This window comes from Rutilus rutilus, assembly GCF_951802725.1.
Source record: "Rutilus rutilus genome assembly, chromosome: 16".
In the NCBI taxonomy this organism is placed as follows: Eukaryota; Metazoa; Chordata; class Actinopteri; order Cypriniformes; family Leuciscidae; genus Rutilus; species Rutilus rutilus.
Genome location: NC_140224.1, coordinates 18,936,195 through 18,960,070, shown reverse-complemented (window position 1 = coordinate 18,960,070; position 23,876 = coordinate 18,936,195). Strand labels below are relative to the sequence as shown.

The following is a 23,876-nucleotide window of genomic DNA, read 5'->3' as shown; positions in this document are numbered from 1 at the left end:
ATGTCACAAATTTACTTATTTGATTAGTGACCAAGACATAGTGCTACAGAACCTTAAATAAATATTCTCCAAGTTTACTTCTAGGTTTAAATTAGATTTTAAATCCCAGATTTAAATTGTGGTCTCAGACTTTTTAACCCTATACTTTATATATTTCCACTAGGTATATAATTTTTAATGTGCAGAGTGACACTTAAAAACCTAACAGGATTCAGTTTTTAGTCAAATTAGTAGGCAAATCATATCTGGACAAGAATGTAAATTACTGAACATCAATACCAAAACTAAACATTTGGCTAAACACCAGCATACAGGCTGCACTGACATTTTCCCACAAAAAAACATCATGTTATACAACATCTGGTAAATGATTGTGTATATCAAGAGTAAACAATTGGTTTATTTCCAACTGAACTTCCCCTAGATATGGGAGCAAATGTTTGTCAGCGATCTTAACAGCACTCAGTATGTTACTGGACGTGTGTTCTACATTAATTTAAACAAATTTGTGCTAACTGGCAACCTGCTCACTAGACACCTTTTTTCTCTCTCTCCTTTTTGAGGCAAACAGCTATTTATTCCTCACATTCAGGATTGATAGACCCTAAAATGTCAAAACATGCAGATACAAACCAAAACATAACATTTACAGTCATTAAACCAGAGGCCTGGAAGTTAATATTTGTATATTCTGAGTCGTCTTATATTTCACTCTGATAGTGGAGTGATGGTATTAATCTGAAGAAGTGGAAGTAAAACATGCCATATTTACAAACAAAAAAAGCAGAAGTTCATTCATCATAGAAACATTAGGTTTTATTTCTAATAGGAAGACAGAGTATAGTACAACATTCTTTCAAACAAACATCTTTCTTTGCAGTAGAAAAATATGTAGGCATACACTGTGGCTTGTGTAGGCCCCTTTTTACATTCAACCTACATGATCCCTCTCCGCAATTACAGCAGCTTACAGTTCATCACAGTCCACCATCACCTTTGTTCAAGGCGTCAACCTCAACCGATTTTTCTATTTCAGTGAAAAGGGGGGACATAATCCTGAAAAAGGCAACAATCTCATTCAATATTATCGTTCTCCTTAGCCAATCTTCCTCACATACTACAACCTCCTTAAAGTTACATCCAAAAGTCCCTCATCTTCTATCCTCCAAATAACACTGGAGAGTTTCCACACACCACGGGTCATAAATCACAATGCAGCACACACAAAAACCATAGCAGCAAAAATGTTGTAGGAAAGAAGTGTAAAATACATTAAGAGTGGAGCTTTAAAAAAGTAGATCAGATGTAGGAAAAATCGAAAGTGCAACAGCAGGGATTTAGCACTTAATGGGTATCATTATCTCTCATGGACTCCCTTATAATGCATCATGCTCATGCACTAAAAAGTGACCGATAAACTGGTACTATCAAATGAGATACAAAAACTTCAATATGAAGCAATCTCATATTGTACCAGATTATTCCACTTCCATAATTTGAGAATAACGTGTTTTATGCAGTGCTGCTCTTGAAGGGACAGTTCACCCAAAATTGAAAATTCTGTCAATTTACTCCTAAACCTTTAAACCTTTACACCTAAACAACTTTATTCCTTCAGTGGAACACTAAGGAAGATATTTTGAAGAACTGTTTTTGTCCATACAATGACAAAGAGAGTCAGTGGGGTCCAAAACAATATTCTACCCCATTTACTTTCTTTATATATCATTATATTTTATCTTCTTTTGTGCTAGAAGAGAGAAATGCATACAGGTTTGGAATGAAATGAAGTTGAGTAAATGACAGGACTTCCATCATTTTAAGGATGACTTAAATTACATATTTATGTCCAGTTACATTTCAGAAGCAGGATTCCCAAAATTCAGTGATTTCAGATGGGTAACAACAAAATGATTACCCTTCAAGCTCAAGGTAACAAAATAGTGTTTTGAAGAATCTATTTCAGAGTAAGTGCTAGTTGTTCACTTTATAGAAGGACATTTGTAAAGATATCCGAAATGATGCCATTGTATTACAGTTAATCACAGAACAACACAAAGGAAGGCATCTATGTTATGAAAATTGTTGGTTTACCTCATGTCAGATCTACAGAATAGCGTACATAGTGTGCTACAAAATTAGACAAATAACATAAACCAACATTTTTCATTCTGAGTAACTGCCATATGGTTAACATGGTTAGTCTCAAATTTGCATAATTTCAGAGATCAAACATCTAATTTTAAACTAAATGTGTATCTCAAAAACATACACCAACAATGAAATAATTTGGACAAACATGGCCTAAAAGAGTTTTCTTTTGAGGGTGTCATTGCTAATTTCTTTCTACTCTACTCGACTTTTCAGAAGTCAATTTTGAAACGAACCAAGCGCTCCATTTGCATTTGCCATTGTTACAAGATTTACTTCAAATTCGTCAGAGGGTCTTGAACTGTCACCAGTAGGGGGTGGTGTTCTCAATATGACCCCAGCTCTGCCACTCGGGGAAGAATCCACTAGATGTTCTCGGGCTCCCGAACTGATCAAACTCCATCTCTGGCCGTTTGCCTTGATTCTTAAAATCTGTTGTCGTCGTTTGGGTGACATTAGCCTGGCTGGGGTCGTTCTCTGTATGTACCAGCTTGTAATTTTCCCCATCGTTATTGTCCCAGTATGTCGTATCATGCGTTTTGTAGGATATGCAGAACTCCATCTGCTCATGTGGGGCCACAGAACTTGGAAGGTCGATGGAAAATGAGAAGGTGTCAACATCCTCGCATCCATAAACATTATTCATGTACGTACAAGGAATGTCAGCATAGCTTTTCCATGAATCAAATGTTATTCGCACATGGACAACCTTCTCAAAGCTTACATTGATCACTTTGACCGTGCCGGTGAGTGATCTCTCTTGAATTATACAGTTTTCCAAGCATACCAGGTTCTTCTTTAGACTATTTCGGAAGTCCAAATAGTCTGCGGCAGGCTGAGGAAAGTCCAAAATAAAATTCTTCTCCTTCTCCTCAGCCTTTAGGCCCACAATGGCATCCTCCAGGTCTGATAATTCAAACTGCAGGTCTAACATGGGGTCTTCCTCAAATTCCTTAAACACATGAACTGCTGTCAGAGACATGCCTTTGGAGTCAGCAAAAACCACTTTCTTTTTAGCTTTGGTCTCGGGACTCTTCCATCCTAGGTTGGCAGTGTTCACATCGGTCTTGGAGCTGATGCAGGATCGCAGAGGTTTGTACTGGTTGACTAAGTACCTGGACTTGCAGTCCTCATATGAACTGAGGAAACTGCGAAGAGGCGGTGAGTGTGCCAGACAGATTCTCATTGCCACATCCACAGGCATAATTGGACTTGGCATTGGCCTGGGGTTCAGTATCTGCAGAACCCTGTCATGAAGACAATGGTGAAAAACATTACAAAGATCAATTAAGCAGGAGATGTGACAGTCACATAAAGACTTGCCCAGAATTTAGAGACTGAGTAAACAAAACCACTATTGTGCAGCTAGATTAAGCTATTTAAAAAAATAAAATAACCATAGCTGTTGATTTAAGCTTTTCAAATTATAAAATATTTATTTTTAATATATGAAAAAATACCAGATGTAGAGTTAAGAATTGGGATAAATCCAAAAGCAACAAAGTATAAAATATACAAAACTAAAATATCGATTCCAGTTTTCACTCAAAGTCACTAGTACCTTGTTAGACACTAGTGTGTATTTCAATTGTTACTAGTTACATTTTTGTCTGATTTTTACCTATAACGTATGCAATCTGGCTAGTCATTATTTCAAATAAGAAATATTACTGGTTACATGTGGGATAGACAGCGATTTTTACCTATAACGTAGACAATCTGGCTAGTCATTACTTCAAATAAGAAATATTACTGGTTACATTTGGGATAGACAGTGTCTCATAAATAAGTACTAGTATCTAACAAGTACTAGTAAAGCTATAACAGAGACTAGAAACTAGAATATGTACTAGAAAGTAGAATAAGTACCATACTTAAACAACATATGCAATACTAGTCTAGACATGAATAGAAGTGAAATGTATGAAACCCCATAGAGTTCACTGGTAAAATTTGTTTAAAATAAAAATAAAAATAGAATAGAATAGTTACCTTGTGACTATAGGGTAGTAACTATTAGTAAATGAAATATGAAGTATAATGACAAATAGATTAGTAGCAGGCTAGTAGTCACTTTTGGAACAAATAGCCTACTAGTATCTGATGAATTTACAAATATCTATAGATACTAGAGGAATTGAAAAAGACAGTTAACAATTATCACCAGCTATTACAATTTTTCCAGCAGTTAAAAAAATACTACAACATAAACATATACTAGTAAGAACAGCTTAACATTGGCAATGTCCAAATAATAATTTAATTAAGTAAAAATTATATTTTACATTGAATCTAAATTATAAGTGATATTCAGAGGTAATCTTTTCCAGCGATCAGTAGGAAGTGATAAACCCCCTTGCTGCACTATGACGCACTCTGTATTCTTACCTGGTGCAATTCATTGAAACCCGTGGTTTGTTTCCCAAACGACAGACGTTTGTTCTTCTATAGTTTGAACAAGTACAGGTTTTTCCTACGTGCTTTTAAACTTCATTTAAAAACGTGACGACCACCATAACTAAAAACCCGCTGACGAACAGTCGCTTACTGCGGCACCGGCACGCCCCCTTCGCGGTCCAGCTGTACTGCAAAAGTCAAGCGATCGTTCAGCTGGTACATCAAGCCTCTCAGCGCATTGGCTCACGGTAACCCATCCTGAGAGCCAATAGGAGAGCACGAGAGCGAAGTACTCCAGCAATCAGCGCTCAGGAAAAAATCAGCCATGGCGCGCGTGCAAGGCACTGGCAGATCAGCCCAGCGGTGAGAGCTGCGGGAGAAGAGATTCACCCAAATTTAGATAGCCTGTAGATTCGATGACGCGAGGTTTGTGGATCAGAGTAATTTCCTTTGCTTTATTATTTTGCATAGATGAGTGTCACTGTAGGATTATAAATAGTATAAATATATTGTGAAGTGCTATGGTCTTCACACATTTAGATATAAGGTGGTTGTTAGTTTGTCACATTTTTACAAGGCTTAGCCTACTTGTGGCACAACAAGGACACTGCTGCTTGAGTTGTGGCACAGTCGGTAATTCATATGCTCGTAATGGAGATGCAGGCTTGAATCTGGCCTGTCATTTCCCTTCCCCTTAGCTTGTCAAGTTTACACTTTTATAATCTACATGCAAATAAGTAGAAATCCACTGATTTAAATTAGGTAGAAATCTTCATGAATGGAAAAATATCAGGGAAATGGGGGGATATTCAGATTTTTCTAATTGTGTTAGAAATTTCTCTTTGTGAGTGTAATCACTTTGAAATATATATATATATTTTAGAAACATTACCCCATAATCATGAATGTCTGTAAAACATGGAAAATCATTGGTCAAAATGAGTGGGAACCCTGTTCATAAAAGCGAGATCAAGGTATTGGTATTAAAGATTATTCACAGAGCATTCATACCAATCTGTCATTTGTGGGTGTTAAACATTTATGAAGCTGTCATGCTCTATTGCTGTCACTGTGGATGGTCAATATACTGTAGGCCTATGTTGCAATGACAGCAGTCTATTGAGTAATGTGACCTACATTAGCCAGATCCATATCACAACAGTTTACGAAGTGTATAATGCATTATTATCACAAGATGGCTATTATTTATGATAAGAATGAACAAAATACAGAGTACAGTATTTCATGATGTTGATAAGGTTAATTCACTAGTATAGCCAGAAAACCGTCTCTGGATGTGCAGAAGAATAACTGGGTGTGCCACATTTAGTCAGATTAATGTGCAAAAAAAAACCCGACCCGGCGTATCACTAACTTTACAGAATAGACTGGGCTGATGTGTAAAACTATACTCAGATTCTCAGATACTCAGATACTCACATAACCATAATACTAGGCCCATATAAAATATAACTCAGGGATCAACAGTAAGCCTTTTCATGTGCTTGTCCTTCAAACAAGTAAATCGGTCATTCACTTGAAAAAATAGGATTTGTTTTTTGTGTGTTGTAAAAATAATTTATTCTGAAGCAATATTCTCATCAGTGTTCAGTCAGTTTTTACATATTTAAATCTGCATATTTATGATATTTTAACCTTTATAAAGAGCATTTCTCCCTAATCCTTTCATTTTAAATTCTTAAATTTGATCAATAAATTCAATTGGAATAATAAGACTATATGGCTGTTACCAATCAAATTAATAAATTTACACTGAAAAAATGACAACTGCATTAAATAATGTTATGAGATTGTTTTAAATATTTTTTGAATATATTGGAAAGAATGATAGCTACTAAACATGAAACTAAACCACCAGTAGAGGTGATGAGTGAGTTATTGAATCATTTATTCAAATGATTCGTTCAAACAGCTGAATTGTTCAGGAATGAGGCAGTTGTTTAGGGGGTCATTGAATCTTTGACTCAACCGATTCGTTTAAAGCGCTGAATCACTAAGTAATGCGGTTATGTGTTCCGGTGAGATGCGCTGTGGTTCTGCTGTGATCTTTGTTTGAAACTATTTTCGCTGCACAAATAGAACAAAAACAGTCAATATTGTGTCTAAAATGTATGTGACTTGATATTAATTACTTGTTTATTGAACTGTTATATGAAATCAGTGTCACATTTTCAATCGTGATGGTATTCAGCACTCGTGGTCATGTGATGTTGCTTAACTGTATTATATCATATGTTATAAATATAAAAACTCCACATTAATTTTTTAACCGCTGTATGTTCATTAAGTTTCTTTGTGTGAACTGCGCTCAATTGTTTGCCATTTCTCCTCTGCGGGAGCCTCAACAGCACATCAGTCAGCGGCTGTTTGCGGATTGGTTGGCAGTCCGAATGTCGGCAGATATTTTTTTAACGATAATAATTAAAAAAATAAATTACATTTTAAATTTACAGATATTGTAAGCAAACAACAATTGTCCGAGTTTAGAATTTTTTATTTTTTTAGTAAGACTTTAAGAAATAATTCTGCATCTATTTTTAGGTGTGCCACTGTGGGTATGTATTGCACATAGGGCCACTACACCTATGACTTGGGCTATAAACACTTATAAAACTTATAATATTAAACAAGTAAAATAAAAGCTAAAAGCTCTCTCTCTCTCTCTCTCTCTCTCTCTCTCTCTCTCTCTCTCTCTCTCTCTCTCTCACACACACACGTTGGGTTTCCATGTTTTATGGGGACATTCCATATACATAATGATGTCTATACTATAAAAACTGTATATTCTATCTGCTAACCTTAACCTATAGCCATCACAGAAAACTTTCTGCATTTTTATATTTTCAAAAAACATCACATGATGATTTATAAAGTATTTTCCTCATGGGGACCAAAAAAATGTCCCCACAAGGACAAGGATTTCGGATATTGCCATCTTCCGGGAAAACACACACAAATATGCACACACACAAACACACACACACACACACACACACGAATGAGCAAGCCTTTTTTGTCAATTATGTTATTGTTTTGTATGATTTTTGAAGGCAATTTATATAAGAATTATTGCTTGGTCAATATTTTATTATAGTTAATGCTTTGGATAAGTGCAGGAGCCAGAAAAAGACAACTCATAATTATATAAAGTTTTTCAAAATCCATTGGAATGAAAGACACATATTCAACAAATATATTAATAATAATAATAATAATAAAACGTTTTGAGTCCACTGCAAGTATATTCATTCAAAAAACTGATGTCTGGACAAAATATAATATATTTTTTACCTTTTAAGAAGGTCCTCTACTCCTTTTGATACATCTGAGACAGTTTTGCCAATACTGTAGTCTCTATCTCAAGAGTGGAAACTTCAAGCAACTATTGGTCCATTAAGCACACTTGCAAAACAGGAAGCGCACAGACAGCCTTCACAATCAATTTAGCTACAGCTGGCCATCAGCATAATGCTGAAATACACTAATCAAATCACATTCTCTTTACACTGTTAATGATGATGGTCAGTAAGAATTAATTTACCTCACATAAACAGGACTATAACTATATTAGGGGCTTTATTTAACATTTTGAGTATTGGGTTGACTTTCAGGCTTATTGTTTTCACAGCGATTGGTGTTGGTTATAGATGATTTCCTGAGGTGGGTTGAACAATGCAGGGAGTGTGCTTGATATCAGCAGTCATGCAAACATGTATTCAGCCAAAGAGAGTCCAAAACAAGACAGAGCTTGCAAGGATTTAGTCATTTCAGTCATTTATTTTTTCTTTCTTAATTTTTTTTTACTTTTTTTTTTTTTACGTAGTCACTTCCTCAGTGACCTGAGGTAGACCAGCTGAAGTGGGGGTAGTTTTGCATAGTGTGGCAATATTTACAGAGCTATTGCAAGAATAGCAGTATTTAGAGAAGCAACCAGTGTAATCGAATCAGAATGTGTAATGTGTCCATTAGACTCCTATGAGCCCGAAATATTACAAATGAATTCTAAATGGTATTTTAAGTGTTTATAAATGTTGTTTTCAAATGATCTTTTTAATTAAGTTACAACAGCTCTTGAATTGACAGAAGATACTTTTGTATCTTTGAAAAATTGCAACTTCAAAAGTAAACAAAAAGAGGTATTTAAAATGATCCATTTTGTCTCATTATCATCTGCCTGTCTTGCTTTGAGGTTTACTTATAACTAACAAGTTCTCTAAAGCCTGTTACTACCATCTGCTGCTCGATGGCTGTATTAGCAGTCACTGAACTATAGAGGCTATATCAAAACCAGAGAGAAAAGCACGCACGCACACACACACACAATAATGTGGACAAAGAAAGGACACCCTTTATAATTTTATGGTTTTACGTATCAGAACATAATAAAAATCTTCTGTTCATTAGCTGAGGCCTGTTGCACAAAAGTAGAATTAAGACATCCGGGATAAATGACTCAGCTGAGCTCAATGAAGCCAAACCATGTGCGTCCAGGCTTAATTGGTTGCACAAAGACCAAGCCAGGATGAGCAGACACGGATTCATTAAGCCAGGTGAAACCATCCTGGATAGGTGCGCGCTCACGGCTCACTCAAATAGACCCCGCCACAGATCACAGATTAACTGATTTACCATGGCAACTAGAGCCGCGTACTTTTCCCCGTCGGAAGCACAAATCCTCATGGAGGCATACGAGGAGGTAAAAGATATAATTAAGAAGAAAGGCAACACCGCCACAGTGATAAAGCAAAGAGAAAAAGCGTGGCAAAGTATTGCAGACCGCCTGAATGCGTAAGTAGTGCACAATTACACACTCACCGCTCCGCTGAAACATCACAATTACATTTACATTTACATTTACATTTAGTCATTTAGCAGACGCTTTTATCCAAAGCGACTTACAAATCAGGACTAAATTAAGCGAGTCATCATGAAGAGGCAAAAGACAACAACGCAAGAAGTGTTCAGAGTACGAAGTTCAGGCATTATTCAGAGTAGCATAAGCATGATAAGTGGGATTTTAAGGGAAAGGTTTTTTTTTTTTTTTTTAAGGTTTAGGTGCTCATGGAAGAGATGGGTTTTCAGCTGTTTTTTGAATGTTGTCAGGGATTCAGCATTCCGGATGAGGGTGGGGAGAGTGTTCCACCAGCATGGAACTGTGAATGAGAATGATCTGGAAAGTGATTTTGTGGCTTTCTGTGATGGAACCACGAGACGTCGCTTGTTGATTGATCGTAGGCGTCTGGTGGGGATGTAGGCTCGTAGGAGTGAGTGAAGGTAGGAGGGAGCTGAGCCTGTGATAGATCTGTAAGCAAGCGTCAATGCCTTGAACTTGATGCGAGCAGCGAGAGGTAGCCAGTGCAGAGAGATTAACAGAGGGGTGACGTGGGCCCTCTTGGGCTCGTTGAAGACAAGACGAGCTGCAGCATTCTGGATCATCTGAAGAGGTTTGGTAGCACATGCTGGAAGTCCGGCCAGAAGAGCATTGCAGTAGTCAAGCCTAGAAATGACCAGGGCCTGGACGAGGAGTTGTGTTGCGTGCTCAGTTAGGAAAGGCCTGATCTTCCTGATGTTGTGCAGCGCAAACCTGCATGATCGAGCTGTCTTTGAAATGTGATCTGTGAAGGTCAGCTGGTCATCAAACGTTACTCCCAGATTTCTGACCGACCTTGATGGGGTGATTGATGATGAATCAAGCTGGATGGTGAAGTCGTGCTGTAGAGACGGATTGGCAGGGAGGACGAGCAGCTCAGTCTTTGCCAGGTTGAGCTGCAGGTGATGTTCCTTCATCCATGTGGAGATGTCTGCCAGACAGCTTGAGACCCGTGCAGCTACTGTGGGATCATCTGGTCGAAATGAGAGGAAGAGTTGTGTGTCATCAGCATAGCAGTGGTAGGAGAAACCATGTGCCTGTATGATGTGTCCCAGTGATGTAGTGTAGATGGAGAAGAGGAGGGGACCAAGAACTGAACCCTGGGGAACCCCTGTGGTCAGTTGATGTGCTCTGGATACCTCGCCTCTCCATGCGACTTTGAAGGACCTACCTGTGAGATAGGATTCAAACCAGTCGAGTGAAGTTCCTGTGATGCCCAGTGATGAGAGGCTGGACATAAGGATCTGATGGTTCACGGTGTCGAAGGCAGCAGACAGATCAAGGAGAATGAGGAGTGAAGATTTGGAAGCAGCTTTTGCAATCGGTAGGGCTTCTGTGACCGACAGTAATGCAGTCTCAGTTGAATGCCCTTTCTTGAAGCCAGATTGGTTGACATCCAGCTGGTTGTTTAGAGACAAGAAGGATGTTACTTGGTTGAAAACAGCTCTTTCAAGTGTTTTTGCAATGAATGGTAGGAGAGAGATGGGTCTGTAATTCTCTACAAAAGATGTGTTTAGCGTTGGTTTTTTAAGCAGTGGAGTGACCCGAGCCTGCTTGAATGCTGTAGGGAAGGTGCCAGTATGGAGGGATGAGTTGATGATGTGTGTGAGTGCTGGTAGAAGTGTGGGAGAGATGGCTTGTAGAAGGTGTGAGGGGATGGGGTCTAGAGGGCAGGTGGTAGGGTGACTGGAGAGGAGAAGTGTAGATACTTCTTCCTCTGTTAGCGGCGAAAAGGAGGACAGAGGGGTATTGGCTGTGGAAGGGGTCGGTCTGGGTTCCTGTGTGTGTGGAGCTGAGAATTGACTGCTGATAGTTGTTGTTTTGTTGGTGAAGAAGTTTGCAAAATCATCGGCAGTTAAGGAGGAGGAGGGTGGTGGTGGAGGTGGACAGAGGAGTGAGTTGAATGTCTTGAAGAGTAGTCGTGCGTTGGAGGAGCTGTTGATCTTGTTGTGGAAATAAGAAGATTTTGCAGCATGAACATCAGCAGAAAAGGACGAGAGGAGAGATTTATACATACTCAGGTCAGATGAGTCTTTTGATTTGCGCCATTTCCTCTCCGCTGCCCTGAGTTCGGTCCGGTGTTCACGGAGAACCTCAGATAGCCAGGGGTTAGAAGGAGTAGCGCGTGCTGGCCTGGAGGAGAGAGGGCAGATTTTGTCTAGATCTGTTTTCTGTTGACATCACAATTACAATTCAAATATTTAATTCACATCTCCAAAAACCAAAAACGCAGTTGTACTGTAATTATGAAACGGTTAAATTTTTAATTGAAATGCACTGCAGATATGAGTGAAATTGTGTAAAGTAACTCCATCACACTGTATAAAGCTATGATAAATTATTATTAAAGCCTTACATTATTATTTAACGTTACTACGCTCAGTACGGTTTAATCTTAGCCGTTGTACTCTGCTTCTTATGTTGTCCACCGTTTTTTTGTGTGTTTCTCCTGCTTTTATTAATGTAAAGCTGCTTTGACAGAATGAAACAATTGTGAAAAGTGCTATATAAATAAAATTTAATTGAATAAATAGATGAGCTATAATAATAATCACTTTAATTTATATAGCGCCTTTCAAAGGACCCAAGGTCGGTTGCTCACTGCACTGCAAAAATGTCTTTCTTACTTAGTATTTTTGTCTTGTTTTCAGTAAAAAAAAAAATATCTAAAAAAAATCTTAAATATTTTCTTGAGCAAAATTACCTAGGAAAATAAGCAAAAAAATCTGCCAGTGAAACAAGAGAACTTTTCTAAAATTAAGTGTTTATGGAAAAAGTAAACTTATTTCAAGAGAATTTTTCTTATTATTATTGACAGATTTTTAATTTTTTTTGCTTGTTTTAAGCACACATTTACTTAAAGTTTATATTTTTTGTCTAAACTATACTTATTTTGCTAGGTCATTTAGCAAATCAAGAAAATACATCTTTATTTAAGATTATTTTTTTTTTGATATTTTTACTGAAAACAAGACAAAATACCAAGTCATTTTTTGCAGTGTGACTCCATTAAATGTTCTTGTGATAAAGAGTGTGTGTGTGTGTGTGTGTGTGTGTGTGTGTGTGTGTGTGTGTGTGTGTGTGTGTGTGTGTGTGTGTGTGTGTGTGTGTGTGTGTGTGTGTGTGTGTGTGTGTGTGTGTGTGTGTGTGTGTGTGTGTGTGTGATGTAGATTAAACATGAACGGGCCAAAACGGACATGGCAGCAGGTCAAAATCAAATACAAGAACATTCTGCAGAATGGTATGGTCCCTGACTAATATTTAACAAAGCACAAGCATATATTGTACCCAGAAGGTGCCTGCTCACACATTGTCTGTACTGTTTTAGCAGTGAAAAAGAATACCCACAGACAAGGCACGGGTGGTGGGTCACCAAAGGCTGACCTTACCCCAGCAGAGGACATGGCCTTGGAGCTAAATAAAGGCAGGCCCGTCTTAGAGGGGATCCCTGGGGGGAAAGAGACGAGCATAGGTTCCTCCCAAGATGCCACCCACTTCATTCAAGGTATGTCCTTCCATCTCTACATGGGATACAACCACATTCATATTGAATCAATTTGGACTGTCTGACTTTGGTTTACCTATTGCCTTGCAGTGTCTGGCAGCACTGTGTTCCTGTTAGAGCCACCAGCACAAGCACCAGACGATGCTGATCCAGTGAGTACTCCATCAAAGGCATACTGTAGGCCTGGCATGTCTTGTCTACTAGCTTCAATATGAATCCGATTAAATGTGATAGGGTTAAAGCCCCAGTGCAGCAGCTACAGCACATGGAGAGTTGGAGACGATGATGAGGAGGAGACCATCTCTCTGGATTCCAGAAGGCATGAGGTATCATGTGTCGTGGAAATTCTTTCTCAACTTTAAATAATAATTAGAAGACAGCTGGAGATTTCAAAAGTTATAAAGATCTTTATTTCTTATAAGAAAGGCTGTTCACATACAGAACGCATCTGGTATGAGAAGGCCCCGACTTCTGCTTTTTGCCCAGCTTATATACACAAAACACATCCTGGTTAGGCTTCACCATTCGTTTACCTTAAAAGGAAAACATCTCTTGTCTGACATAAATTCTATCTAGACAGAACAATATCATGACACATACAAGTTCCTGTTTTTAGCTGCAGCTCAAAATTCACACCTTTTGTCTATCTCTATTTTGATCTGAGCTGCGCACATATTTTCACACTTGAAGTCCAACAATAGGTCACTTGAGTACTCTTAGTCTCTTTGCTACTAAGTCTCCTATAACTCAGAACATTTTGTCCCTGCAAGCTTGTCTTAACTTATGCCTTAAACACTTGATTACATATCTTTAATAACGTGCTTTAGCTTATATGAATATATTTCTTTAAATGCTCATGAGTAAAAATAAAGTGAAAGATGTTAATACAAGTTGTACACTTCTAAAAGTAAAAACACATCTAAAAGTAAAAGAACACATCTAAATGTAAAATTTCTATCACACATGTTAAGACTGTGAAAGTACTATTTACTCTACAATGGTGAGGAGTCCTCATCAAAATCAAAAAATCTCATTTCTTTTACAGGACCCAGATGCTATACAGTGGGAAAACCAGCCTGGCAACATAGTGCGTATTAATAAAAGGACACCACATCCTGCCAAATTCCAGCTGCGCTAATTGTATTGTGTTCACAGAGCTCACAAGCTATCAGAAAGTTGTATGGCAACCACCTCCGGCGCCAAATAGAACTGGCAGACATAGACATTCAGTACAAGAAGAAAAAGATGGAAAATCTTGCACTGGAGTCCGAAATAAAAAAGAGGACAATTAGGAAACTGGACCTTGAAATAAAAAAACTTGAGAGGGAGGTGAGATATGCCTTCAATGTACACTGTATGCTAACTGTAACACAAATGTATTAATCATTATTTTTCTTTCCTCCCCCAGCTCCAAGAAGATGACACAGCTCAAAATAAAAATTAGGTATATTCTCGTAAAGTCAAGTGAGCCATGACATATGAGCTCTTATTGTGAGCACACAGGACGGTGGCATCTTTCTAAGGTTTTTTTTATTTTCCCAGCAATCAGTACAAACAAGTCATCGTTATAAGGCACCGGCCTCTTTTGCCCACCCCCCCAGCACCATGTGTGGCCACTAGCCTATATGAAGGCCCAAAATTGTGTGTTCCTTTCTGCTCTGACAATGGCATGCCCATTCTTGCGAGATGTGGTGGATGAAGAAGCACTTGTGCTGAGGAGAGCCTTCAGGCGAGAAAGGGTCTTCAGGGACCGGTTGGACCCACTGGCCTTCCCTGATGACCATCTATATGAAAGATACAGGTTTTCTGCAGATGGCATCAGGTATCTATGCAGACTACTGGGTCCCAGGATTAAGCACCGCACTGCACGGAGCCATGCACTGAGTGTGGAGCAAATGGTTTGTGTGGCCTTGCGCTTTTTTTGCTAGTGGAGCCTTCCTGTACTCAGTGGGGGATGCAGAACAGCTGAACAAGGCCACAATTTGCCGCACAATAAGGAGTGTGTGTCTGGCTATCAAAGCATTAGCAGATGTCTTCATCTCCTTCCCTGGCCACAGAAGACTCTGTGACATCAAAGAGGAGTTCTATAGGATTGCAGGTAAGAGGATCTACAAATTACAGGACAACTGTTAACACATAGTAGGATACTCATTACTTTGTGTGACAGGTTTCCCCAATGTCATTGGTGCAGTGGACTGCACACACATAAGGATAAAAGCCCCCTCAGGTGCCCATGAGGCCGATTTTGTGAATAGGAAATCCTTTCACAGCATTAATGTTCAGGTGAACATAACTTTTTGATATTGTCCATTGACGAACACTCTGCATTGCCAGTGATGTGCATTGATTGGTGTAATATTCCTCATCTCATGATTTCAGATGGTCTGCAATGCTGACTGTGTGATCAGCAATGTTGTGGCAAAATGGCCTGGCTCAGTCCATGACTCCAGAATCTTTCGGGCCTCTGAAATCTATCAGTGCCTATCACAAGGTAAGCCACACAACCCCTATTTATAACCATCATGGCTGTGTCAAGAATATCACTGTGTTTATGAGGTAGTAATGATGAGATTTTGTGTTGACAGGTGAATTCTCTGGTGTGTTGCTGGGAGACAGGGGGTATGGCTGCCAGCCTTTTCTCCTGACACCTTTCACAGACCCCCAGGAAGCACAGCAGGCCTACAACCATGCCCATGCCAGGACCAGGGCCAGAGTTGAAGTGACCTTTGGCCTCCTGAAGGCACGCTTTCACTGCCTTCACAAATTAAGGGTCAGCCCTGTTAGGGCATGTGATATTACTGTGGCTTGTGCTGTCCTCCTCAATGTGGCCTGCCTGAGGAAGGAGAGGGCCCCCAGAGTGCCACCAGCCATGGACTGGGACAATCCAGCAATCTTCCCTGATGACGACAGTGGTCGGCTGCTGAGGGACCAATATGTGTTGAATTATTTTAGTTAGTATGTGTGCTTTCAATTTTGGTTAAATATGTCCTGTGGTTGCAGAGGAATTTGGGTTTTTTTGGGTTCGTTTTTTTACGAATTTGGCCTCTTATGATGTTTGTGCGGTATACTGTGTGTAATACAAGGCTGCAGGGAGGCTACTGCATCCATTCATTTGTCTGTTCAGTTGATGTGTATGGATTTGTCCTGCATTTATTTTAGTGTGCAGACATGCAGGGTGTGTTATATACAGACCTTTGAATGTGTATGTATCATTTTGTATAATATGCTTTGATTCTGTGCTTTCCATCTTGTAGAGTCACTGTGACTTCAGTTTCGAAAGGAGCTGATGGTTTACCTGCTTTGTTTTGTCCTTATTCAATAAAGGAACATAATGTTACACATTGTGTTTTTATATTCATATGGAATGTGTATTTGTGTATTTGTTTATATGACAGAGTACTAGGGCCACACTGAGGAAAAAGGATAAAGTCATACATTTATGAGGCTGGTTCTTTCTGCAGAAAAGCTACATATTCTTTTTACAGTTTTGATACTTATGACAATGTGATACTTAATATTCTGGCACATCAGCATGTCTTTGTTTATGAAACCATACTGAAGTACAATTTCACGAAATGCCCCACATCTGTCATTTTAACAACTGTCCTCCTTTAAAACAACTGGTTACAATATTATGACTTGTCTTTTTTTTCCCTCTGTGGCCCTAATATTCTATCATTTTATATATAGCCTTATAGTCTATGGGAAACTGTAAATTATCTAATGATAGCAACATCATCTAAAAATCATTATTTATCCAAAATGATTGAAATTAATGATCACAAACGTTTAAATAATGACAGTGGGTCTAGTTATATGTGATAACAATGTATAGTGAGCAGTGAAATAACTATTGGTTTCCATTTGTGGTGACTGCTGACTAACATTAGGGATGAGATTAAATAGATCCTGGAATTTAGCCTGGTCTGGAGCAGGCTAGCTCCACAGAATAAATCTCCATGGTAATTTATACCATAACATATCCTCCTGCCCCCTATCCAGCTTTAGTGCAACCGGATTACGGATCAATTGAGCCAGGATCACCAAGATATCCTGGCTTAATCCCTTATCCTAGTTTTGTGCAACAGGCCCCTGGTCTTCAAATTAGGTAAATACAACCTCAAGTCAAGTCAAGTCAAGTCAAGTCAAGTCAAGTATATTTGTATAGCGCTTTTCACAATACAGATTGTATCAAAGCAGCTTCACAGTATTAAATTAAAATAATACAACAAGGTTTGTTTCTAGTGGAATTTATTGATAAAATCAAATTAGATATCCCCAGAATATCCCCAACTGAGCAAGCCAAAGGCAACAGTGGCAAGGAACCGAAAAACTCCATCAAGTGACCTAATAGTGTCCTAAAACTCCATCAGGTGACCCAATGGAGAAAAAAAAACCTTGGGAGAACCCAGGCTCAGTCGGGGGCCAGTTCTCCTCTGGCGTTTATTAACTAGAGGCCGGATTGTAATTTGAACTGTAAGATTAAAAATATTATATGAATGCCTGGCTGAAGAGATGCGACTTTAATCTAGTTTTAAACTGGGAGAGCGAGTCTGAGCAACGAACAGTATCAGGAAGGCTATTCCAGAGTTTTGGAGCTAAATGTGAAAATGCTCTCCCTCCTTTGGTGGTTCTGGATATCCTAGGTATGACCAAAAGCCTTGAATTTAGTGATCTTAAAGAGCGCGATGGATTATAGGGCGATAGAAGATCCGTTAAATAGACTGGAGCTAAGCCGTTTAGGGCTTTATAAGTCAGTAGCAATACCTTGTAATTAATACGGAACTTTATAGGTAACCAATGCAGTGATGATAAAATCGGTGTTATATGATCATATTTTCTTGATCTAGTAAGAACTCTAGCGGCGGCATTTTGGACTAACTGTAGCTTGTTAATTGAGGATGCAGGACAACCGGCTAATAAAGCATTACAGTAATCTAGTCTCGAGGTCATGAATGCATGAACTAACTTTTCTGCATCAGAAACTGATAGCATATTACGTAGCTTAGCAATGTTTCTAAGGTGGAAAAAGGCGGTTTTTGTAACATATGAAATATGATTTTTGAAAGACAGGTTGCAATCGAGTATAACACCCAGGTCTTTTACTGTAGAGGATAAAGTAACAGGACATCCTACTATATTAAAGTTGTATTGCGAGAGGTTTTGTGGGCGGTTTTTTGAACCGATAAGTAGTACCTCTGTTTTGTCTGGATTTAATAAAAGAAAATTACGCGTCATCCAATCTTTTATATCTTTAACACACTCTGTCAATTTGGATAATTTAGCGTTTTCATCTGGCCGTGATGAAATATATATTTGAGTGTCATCAGCATAACAATGGAAACTAATTCCATGTTTCCTTATAATATTTCCAAGTGGCATCATATATACTGAGAATAATAGAGGGCCTAACACAGATCCCTGCGGCACTCCATAGTTTACTGGAGTTATGATCGATTTTTCTCCATTTAAATAGACAAAATGGTAGCGGTCAGATAAGTATGATCTAAACCAGCTTAATGCTTGTCCTTGAACACCAGTATAATTTTGTAGTCGATCTAAGAGTATTGTGTGATCTATAGTATCGAACGCAGCACTAAGATCAAGTAAAACTAGTATTGAGATACAGCCTTGGTCAGAAGCTAAAAGTAAATCATTTGTGATTTTAACGAGCGCAGTTTCAGTGCTATGGTGCGGCCTGAAACCAGACTGAAACTTCTCATAGATATCATTTTCTTGCAAGAAAGAACACAATTGAGCGGACACCACTTTTTCTAATATTTTAGACATAAATGGAAGATTTGAAATGGGTCTATAATTTGCTAGGTTATTATGATCTAATTGTGGTTTCTTAATGAGAGGTTTTATAACTGCCAGTTTAAATGTTCTTGGAACATGACCTAAAGATAAAGACGAGTTAATAATATTAAGGAGAGGCTCTTCCACTACAGGTAACACTTCTTTCAGTAGTTTAGTTGGTATCGGATCTAATAAACATGTTGTTGTTTTAGAGGAAGTGATAAGTTTATTTAACTCTATTTGTTCTATAGTTGTAAAGCACTGTAATTGTTCTTGCGGGGTGATAATTAAGGCTGAATTATAAGGCGCAACTGAAGATTGAACGTTTACAATTGTGGTTCTGATGCTTTCTATTTTCTCAGTGAAGAACTTCATAAAATCATTACTACTAAACTGTAACGGGATATTTTGTTCGGTTGATGTCTGTTTATTTGTTAGTCTAGCCACGGTGTTAAATAAAAACCTTGGATTATTTTGGTTATTTTCTATTAGTTTGCGGAGGTGCTCAGCCCTGGCTGCTTTTAGGGCCTTTTTATAACGTGACATACTGTCTTTCCACGCGATTCTAAAGACCTCTAAATTAGTTTGTTTCCATTTACGCTCTAAAATACGGGTTTCTCTCTTTAGAACATGCGTAGTATTGTTGTACCACGGTGCTTTAATTTTCTCTCTGACCTTTTTTAATCTAATAGGTGCAACAACATCCAATGTTCTAGAGAGAATAGTGCTCATAGTGCTAGTTAGTTCTTCTAGTTCATCTGTTTGTTTGGGTTCAGGCAGCAGCTGAGACAGATCAGATAAGCAATTTGAGAAATTATCTATGGTGGATGGAAGGATTGTTCTGCCTGGTTGATAACGCGGCGCCGCATGACATATTACAGCAGTACGTAATATGCAAGTTACCATGTAATGGTCAGTGACTTCATCACTTTGCGGTATAATATCTATATCGGTTGGATCGGTTCCATGTGATATAATTAAATCGAGTGTATGATTAAGACGATGAGTTGGTCCGGTGACGTTTTGCTTGACCCCAAATGAATTTAATAAATCTGTAAACGCAGCCCCTAACGCATCATTTGGATTATCTACGTGTATGTTAAAATCTCCAACAATTAATGCTTTATCGACATTGACTAATAGGTCTGAGAGAAAATCTGCAAACTCTTTTAGGAAATCAGCGTAAGGCCCAGGCGGTCTATATACGGTAGCCAAGGCTAGAGATAATAGGGATTTTTTTCTAACATCTAAGAGCGTAACATTTAGTACAAGTACTTCAAACGAAATAAACTTATAACCCGCTTTCTGAGTAACATTGAGAATATCTCTATAAATTGTCGCAACACCACCGCCACGACCAATCAGACGGGGCTCATGCTTATAACAGTGTCCAGGAGGAGCAGACTCATTTAGACCGAAATAATCATTTGGTTTAAGCCAGGTTTCAGTTAGGCAAAGTACATCGAAGCTATTATCTGTGACTATTTCATTTACAATAACTGCCTTAGGTGTGAGTGATCTAATGTTTAGAAGACCTAGCTTTAGAAATTGTTTTTGTTTACTAATAGCAACATTTTCTGTTTTAATAACAATTAGATTTTTCCTAGATCCTGCAGTAGATTTATTATTTGATCTCACTAAACGAGGAATAGACACGGTTTCTATGCAATATTCTACACTAGTATTTATATCAGTTAAATTGGTGCAGCAGAGACTATGATTTGGACTTTTGGTTACTAGTCAAAAGGTATTTAACATTTTGGAGATGTTATCCGACAGAAGATCTGCTCCGAATCTGCTTGGGTGTAAGCCATCGGCACGGAAAAGCCTAGGACGCTCCCAAAACAGATTCCAATTATTTACAAAGAGCAGTTTCTGCTCATTGCACCATGACATTAACCATTCATTTAGCGCAAATAATCTGCTAAACTTTTCATGTCCTAGTCGGTACGTGGGAAGCGGTCCTGACACTATGATCGTTGTTTCAGGCGATGTGCTGCGTACCGTATCGATCAGATTCCTGAAGTCTTTCTTCAGAATCTCTGTCTGGCGCATCCTGATGTCGTTCACTCCCGCGTGCAGGACAACAGTTCCGACGCGCTCGTCACCGTTCAGAATCTCGGGAACGTGAGTAGCGATTTCAGAAACACGAGCACCAGGAAAGCAGTGACTGTGCACCTTACTTTTACCTAACGTTGCGCGTACGTGCCGAATGATGGAATCGCAGATGATCACAGCATCGCGTTCTGTTTCGCGAAGAGGGGAGAAGCGGTTTTGTGTGGATAACTCGAAAACCGGGAGGGTCGGAGAGAGTCTTGGTCTAGACCTGACTCGCGTCTTCCGCTGCGGAACCACCCAGGCTTCGTGGTGGCGTGTTGGAGCCGGAGTGAACGAGACCATGGCTGATTGCAACCTCGGCGCTCGGGACCGATGTTGAGAAACGCACGGAGTAGACGAAGTCGGAGTCAGCGGGTTAGTAACGTTAATCTCTGATTTGTGTGCATCGGCGCGTGATGTTTCAAGAGCTAACCGCCGGTCTATCAGCTCGGCTTGTCTCAATAAAAGGTCGTGGATCTGTTTCTCAACAGCTTCCAGCTCAGACTGCAGTGCGTGCAGCTCAAATGTGTCCTCACCTGCACCAAAAGGTAGACTACTTTCATCTGATATATTCGCCATTTTAACAGATGGACAGTAAGTTAGCAACGAAGCTACCAGTGATGCTATCAATATTAATACTAATTTATGACTGAAGTTTTAGATATAATCCGTCTTTTTAGTGGTACGGGTGTAGAGTAGACGCACGATAGGCGAAAAATGTTTGTAAGTGAGTGTTGAGAAGACGCGTTCAGCCGTGATCCACGGGAGTAACCTATAGGAGTATCCAGCGTTGGATCACTAATAGGCTTGAGACGCGTCTGCTCAACAGTCCGCGTTGTAACTATGAGGGTTGAGCAGTAGTGCTTCTCAGTGAGGTAAAGTAGAAAATGTTTGTTGTAAGTTTAAAGAATAAAATCAAGATTTATAAATCAAATCGATGGAGCTCCAAAGACAACAACGCGTTCAGACGCGACGCATGCGCATTCGAAAACAGGAGTGGGGGTGGGGAATGGATATGGAGAGAAATCGGATGAACCTCAGATGAACAACAACATATGACATATTACACCGTGTCATTATTTAACAAAAATAAAGCCAAAATGGAAAAGCATGGGTGACAAGCTAAGTACACCCTATGATTCAATAACTTGTAGAGCCACTTTTAACAGCAATAAGTTGAAGGAATCCTTTTCTGTGTGACAGTAACAGGAGGAATTTTGGCCCGCTCTTCTTTACAACTTTGCTTCAGTTCATTGAGTTTTACTGGCATTTGTTTATGCACAGCTCTTTGAAAGTCCCGCTACAGCATTTTAATCACGTTGGGGTCTGGACTTTGACTGGGCCAGTGTAACACCCACAGTGTTATTTTCCTTTTCAGCCATCCTGTTGTAGATTTGCTGGTGTGCTTGAGATAATTGTCCTATTGCATGACAATTTCAGACAGATGGCCTCACATTTGACTCAAGAATACTTTGGTATACAGAGGAGTTCATGGTCGACTCATTGCCTTAAATGTGCACAGGTCTTGTGGCTGCAAAACAAGCCAAAAATAATCAACCCTCCATTAGCGTGATAGACAGTTGATATGAGGTGTTTGTGCTGATATGCTGCATTTAGTTTTAGCCTAACGCATGATGTAATCAGCTGGTTCCGGGCCGTATCCAGAACAGATGGAGGACCTGCACCTAGACACGACCACAATGCATCCCTGAAGTGTCAGCAGAGGTTGTCAACTAGACTCTCCCCTGTGATGGCCTCATCGACACGACAGCCATTGGCACTGATCCTCAACAAACCCGTCTCCATACCAGCATGATGACTCTGATCTTCAACCAGATAGAACTGGATAAATATTCTGAATGTTCCAATCCAATCTGACTTCTGACCTATAATGCTGCCTTAATAGTCATATGGCGCTTTTCCACTGCATGGTACGGTACGGCTCGGTTCGGTACGGCACGCTTTGGTGCTTTTCCACTGCATGGTATGGTACGGCTCGGTTCGGTACGGCTCACTTATGGCGCATTTCCACTGCATGGTACGGTACGGTACGGCTCGCTTCGGCTCGCTTTAAATGGTACCACCTCTGTTGAGGTTCCAAGCGTACCGTACCGATACTAAAATGTGACGTGAAAACACTGCAGATCACTGATTGGTCAGACAGAATCATCTCTACCAGCGTCATTGTATTTACGACACGAGACACTTAAACCCGCTAGATTTAAATAGCCAGTAGACAACAGCCAACGCTGTAGCACCTGTTTTAAAAGTATTTGCTTCAAAAAAAGAGTATAAACTTCCAAAAAAAAAGAAATGGCTGAATCGTGGTCAGTGGACGAGGTGCAGACGTTCCTCTCGTTGGTTGCCGAGGAGTGGATGGGGAAACACGGAATGAAAAATTCGCATTTAATATGATGATGTCATGGTAGTAGAGACGGCACCTATAACGATCAGTCCCACCCACTTTGAAGCGGTACTAACTGCAGTGGTAAAGCAACCGAGCTAAAGCGAGCCGTGCCGTACTGAGTCGAGTCGTACCACGCAGTGGAAAAGCGAAGCGAGCCGTTCCGTTCCGCGCCGAGTCGAACCGAACCGAGCCGGACCATGCAGTGGAAAGCGCCAATACACTGTTCATTCGTTGGCCAGAGGACAACTATTTTTTTTCTTCTCCATTCTGTCACCTGATGGAGTTTTATTTCCTTACTACTGTCGCTGTCAATGGCTGTCATGTCGATACGTTGTCGCTTTTGGCTTGTTAGTTGGGGACACTTAATATTCAACAATATTTTTGATCTGCCTGCACTGACACCATTATATGAGAACTGAACTGAGCTGTACGATCACATTACTGTTTACTCCAGAGCGGCTACAGTATAAATGAACTAAACGAATAAAGTTTACAACAAATTTAGCCTACCATCAATGAACTTAAGTTGAACTATGACGCTATTTTCTTCTAGATCTGCTGTACAGCAGAAACAAACTTTGTTGCATTATTTTCCTGTTCACTGTAAAGCTGCTTTAAAAACAATTTGT

General features: G+C 39.4%; 4 protein-coding genes across 6 annotated transcripts; 2 read left to right on the top strand and 2 right to left on the bottom strand.

Moving 5' to 3' along the window:
* Positions 1-794: 794 nt before the first annotated feature.
* ppp1r3cb (protein phosphatase 1, regulatory subunit 3Cb) lies at positions 795-8,056 on the bottom strand. Of its 3 annotated transcripts, XM_084434174.1 has the most exons (3): positions 7,861-7,997; positions 4,540-4,918; positions 795-3,398 (listed from the first exon to the last, which is right to left on the bottom strand). In XM_084434174.1, exons 2-3 carry the CDS (start codon positions 4,551-4,553, stop codon positions 2,456-2,458), a joined length of 957 nt encoding a protein of 318 aa, XP_084290300.1. In that variant the 5' UTR covers positions 4,554-4,918; positions 7,861-7,997; the 3' UTR covers positions 795-2,455. The 3 variants fall into 3 exon arrangements, with proteins under 3 accessions (XP_084290300.1, XP_084290301.1, XP_084290299.1); XM_084434175.1 differs by lacking the exon at positions 4,540-4,918 and having other exon boundaries at positions 7,861-8,056; XM_084434173.1 differs by lacking the exon at positions 7,861-7,997 and having other exon boundaries at positions 4,540-7,248.
* A 922-nt stretch (positions 8,057-8,978) lies between these two features.
* On the bottom strand, positions 8,979-10,711 carry LOC311306620 (uncharacterized protein). Its single transcript, XM_084435134.1, has 2 exons — positions 10,611-10,711; positions 8,979-10,412 (listed from the first exon to the last, which is right to left on the bottom strand). The coding sequence occupies exons 1-2, from the start codon at positions 10,675-10,677 to the stop codon at positions 9,556-9,558; spliced, it is 924 nt and encodes a 307-aa protein (XP_084291260.1). The 5' UTR covers positions 10,678-10,711; the 3' UTR covers positions 8,979-9,555.
* Positions 10,712-12,474: 1,763 nt separating this feature from the next.
* LOC311306579 (uncharacterized protein) lies at positions 12,475-15,657 on the top strand. The gene is made up of 11 exons (XM_084435069.1): positions 12,475-12,680; positions 12,768-12,944; positions 13,035-13,096; positions 13,179-13,270; positions 13,990-14,031; positions 14,100-14,273; positions 14,353-14,388; positions 14,487-15,042; positions 15,112-15,227; positions 15,324-15,435; positions 15,530-15,657. The coding sequence occupies exons 1-4, from the start codon at positions 12,617-12,619 to the stop codon at positions 13,182-13,184; spliced, it is 309 nt and encodes a 102-aa protein (XP_084291195.1). The 5' UTR covers positions 12,475-12,616; the 3' UTR covers positions 13,185-13,270; positions 13,990-14,031; positions 14,100-14,273; positions 14,353-14,388; positions 14,487-15,042; positions 15,112-15,227; positions 15,324-15,435; positions 15,530-15,657.
* Positions 14,609-15,900, top strand: LOC311306267 (putative nuclease HARBI1; the record flags this gene model as incomplete). Its single annotated transcript, XM_084434588.1, has 5 exons — positions 14,609-14,766; positions 14,873-15,042; positions 15,112-15,227; positions 15,324-15,435; positions 15,530-15,900. 5 exons carry the CDS (start codon positions 14,609-14,611, stop codon positions 15,898-15,900), a joined length of 927 nt encoding a protein of 308 aa, XP_084290714.1.
* Between the last annotated feature and the right edge of the window lie 7,976 nt (positions 15,901-23,876).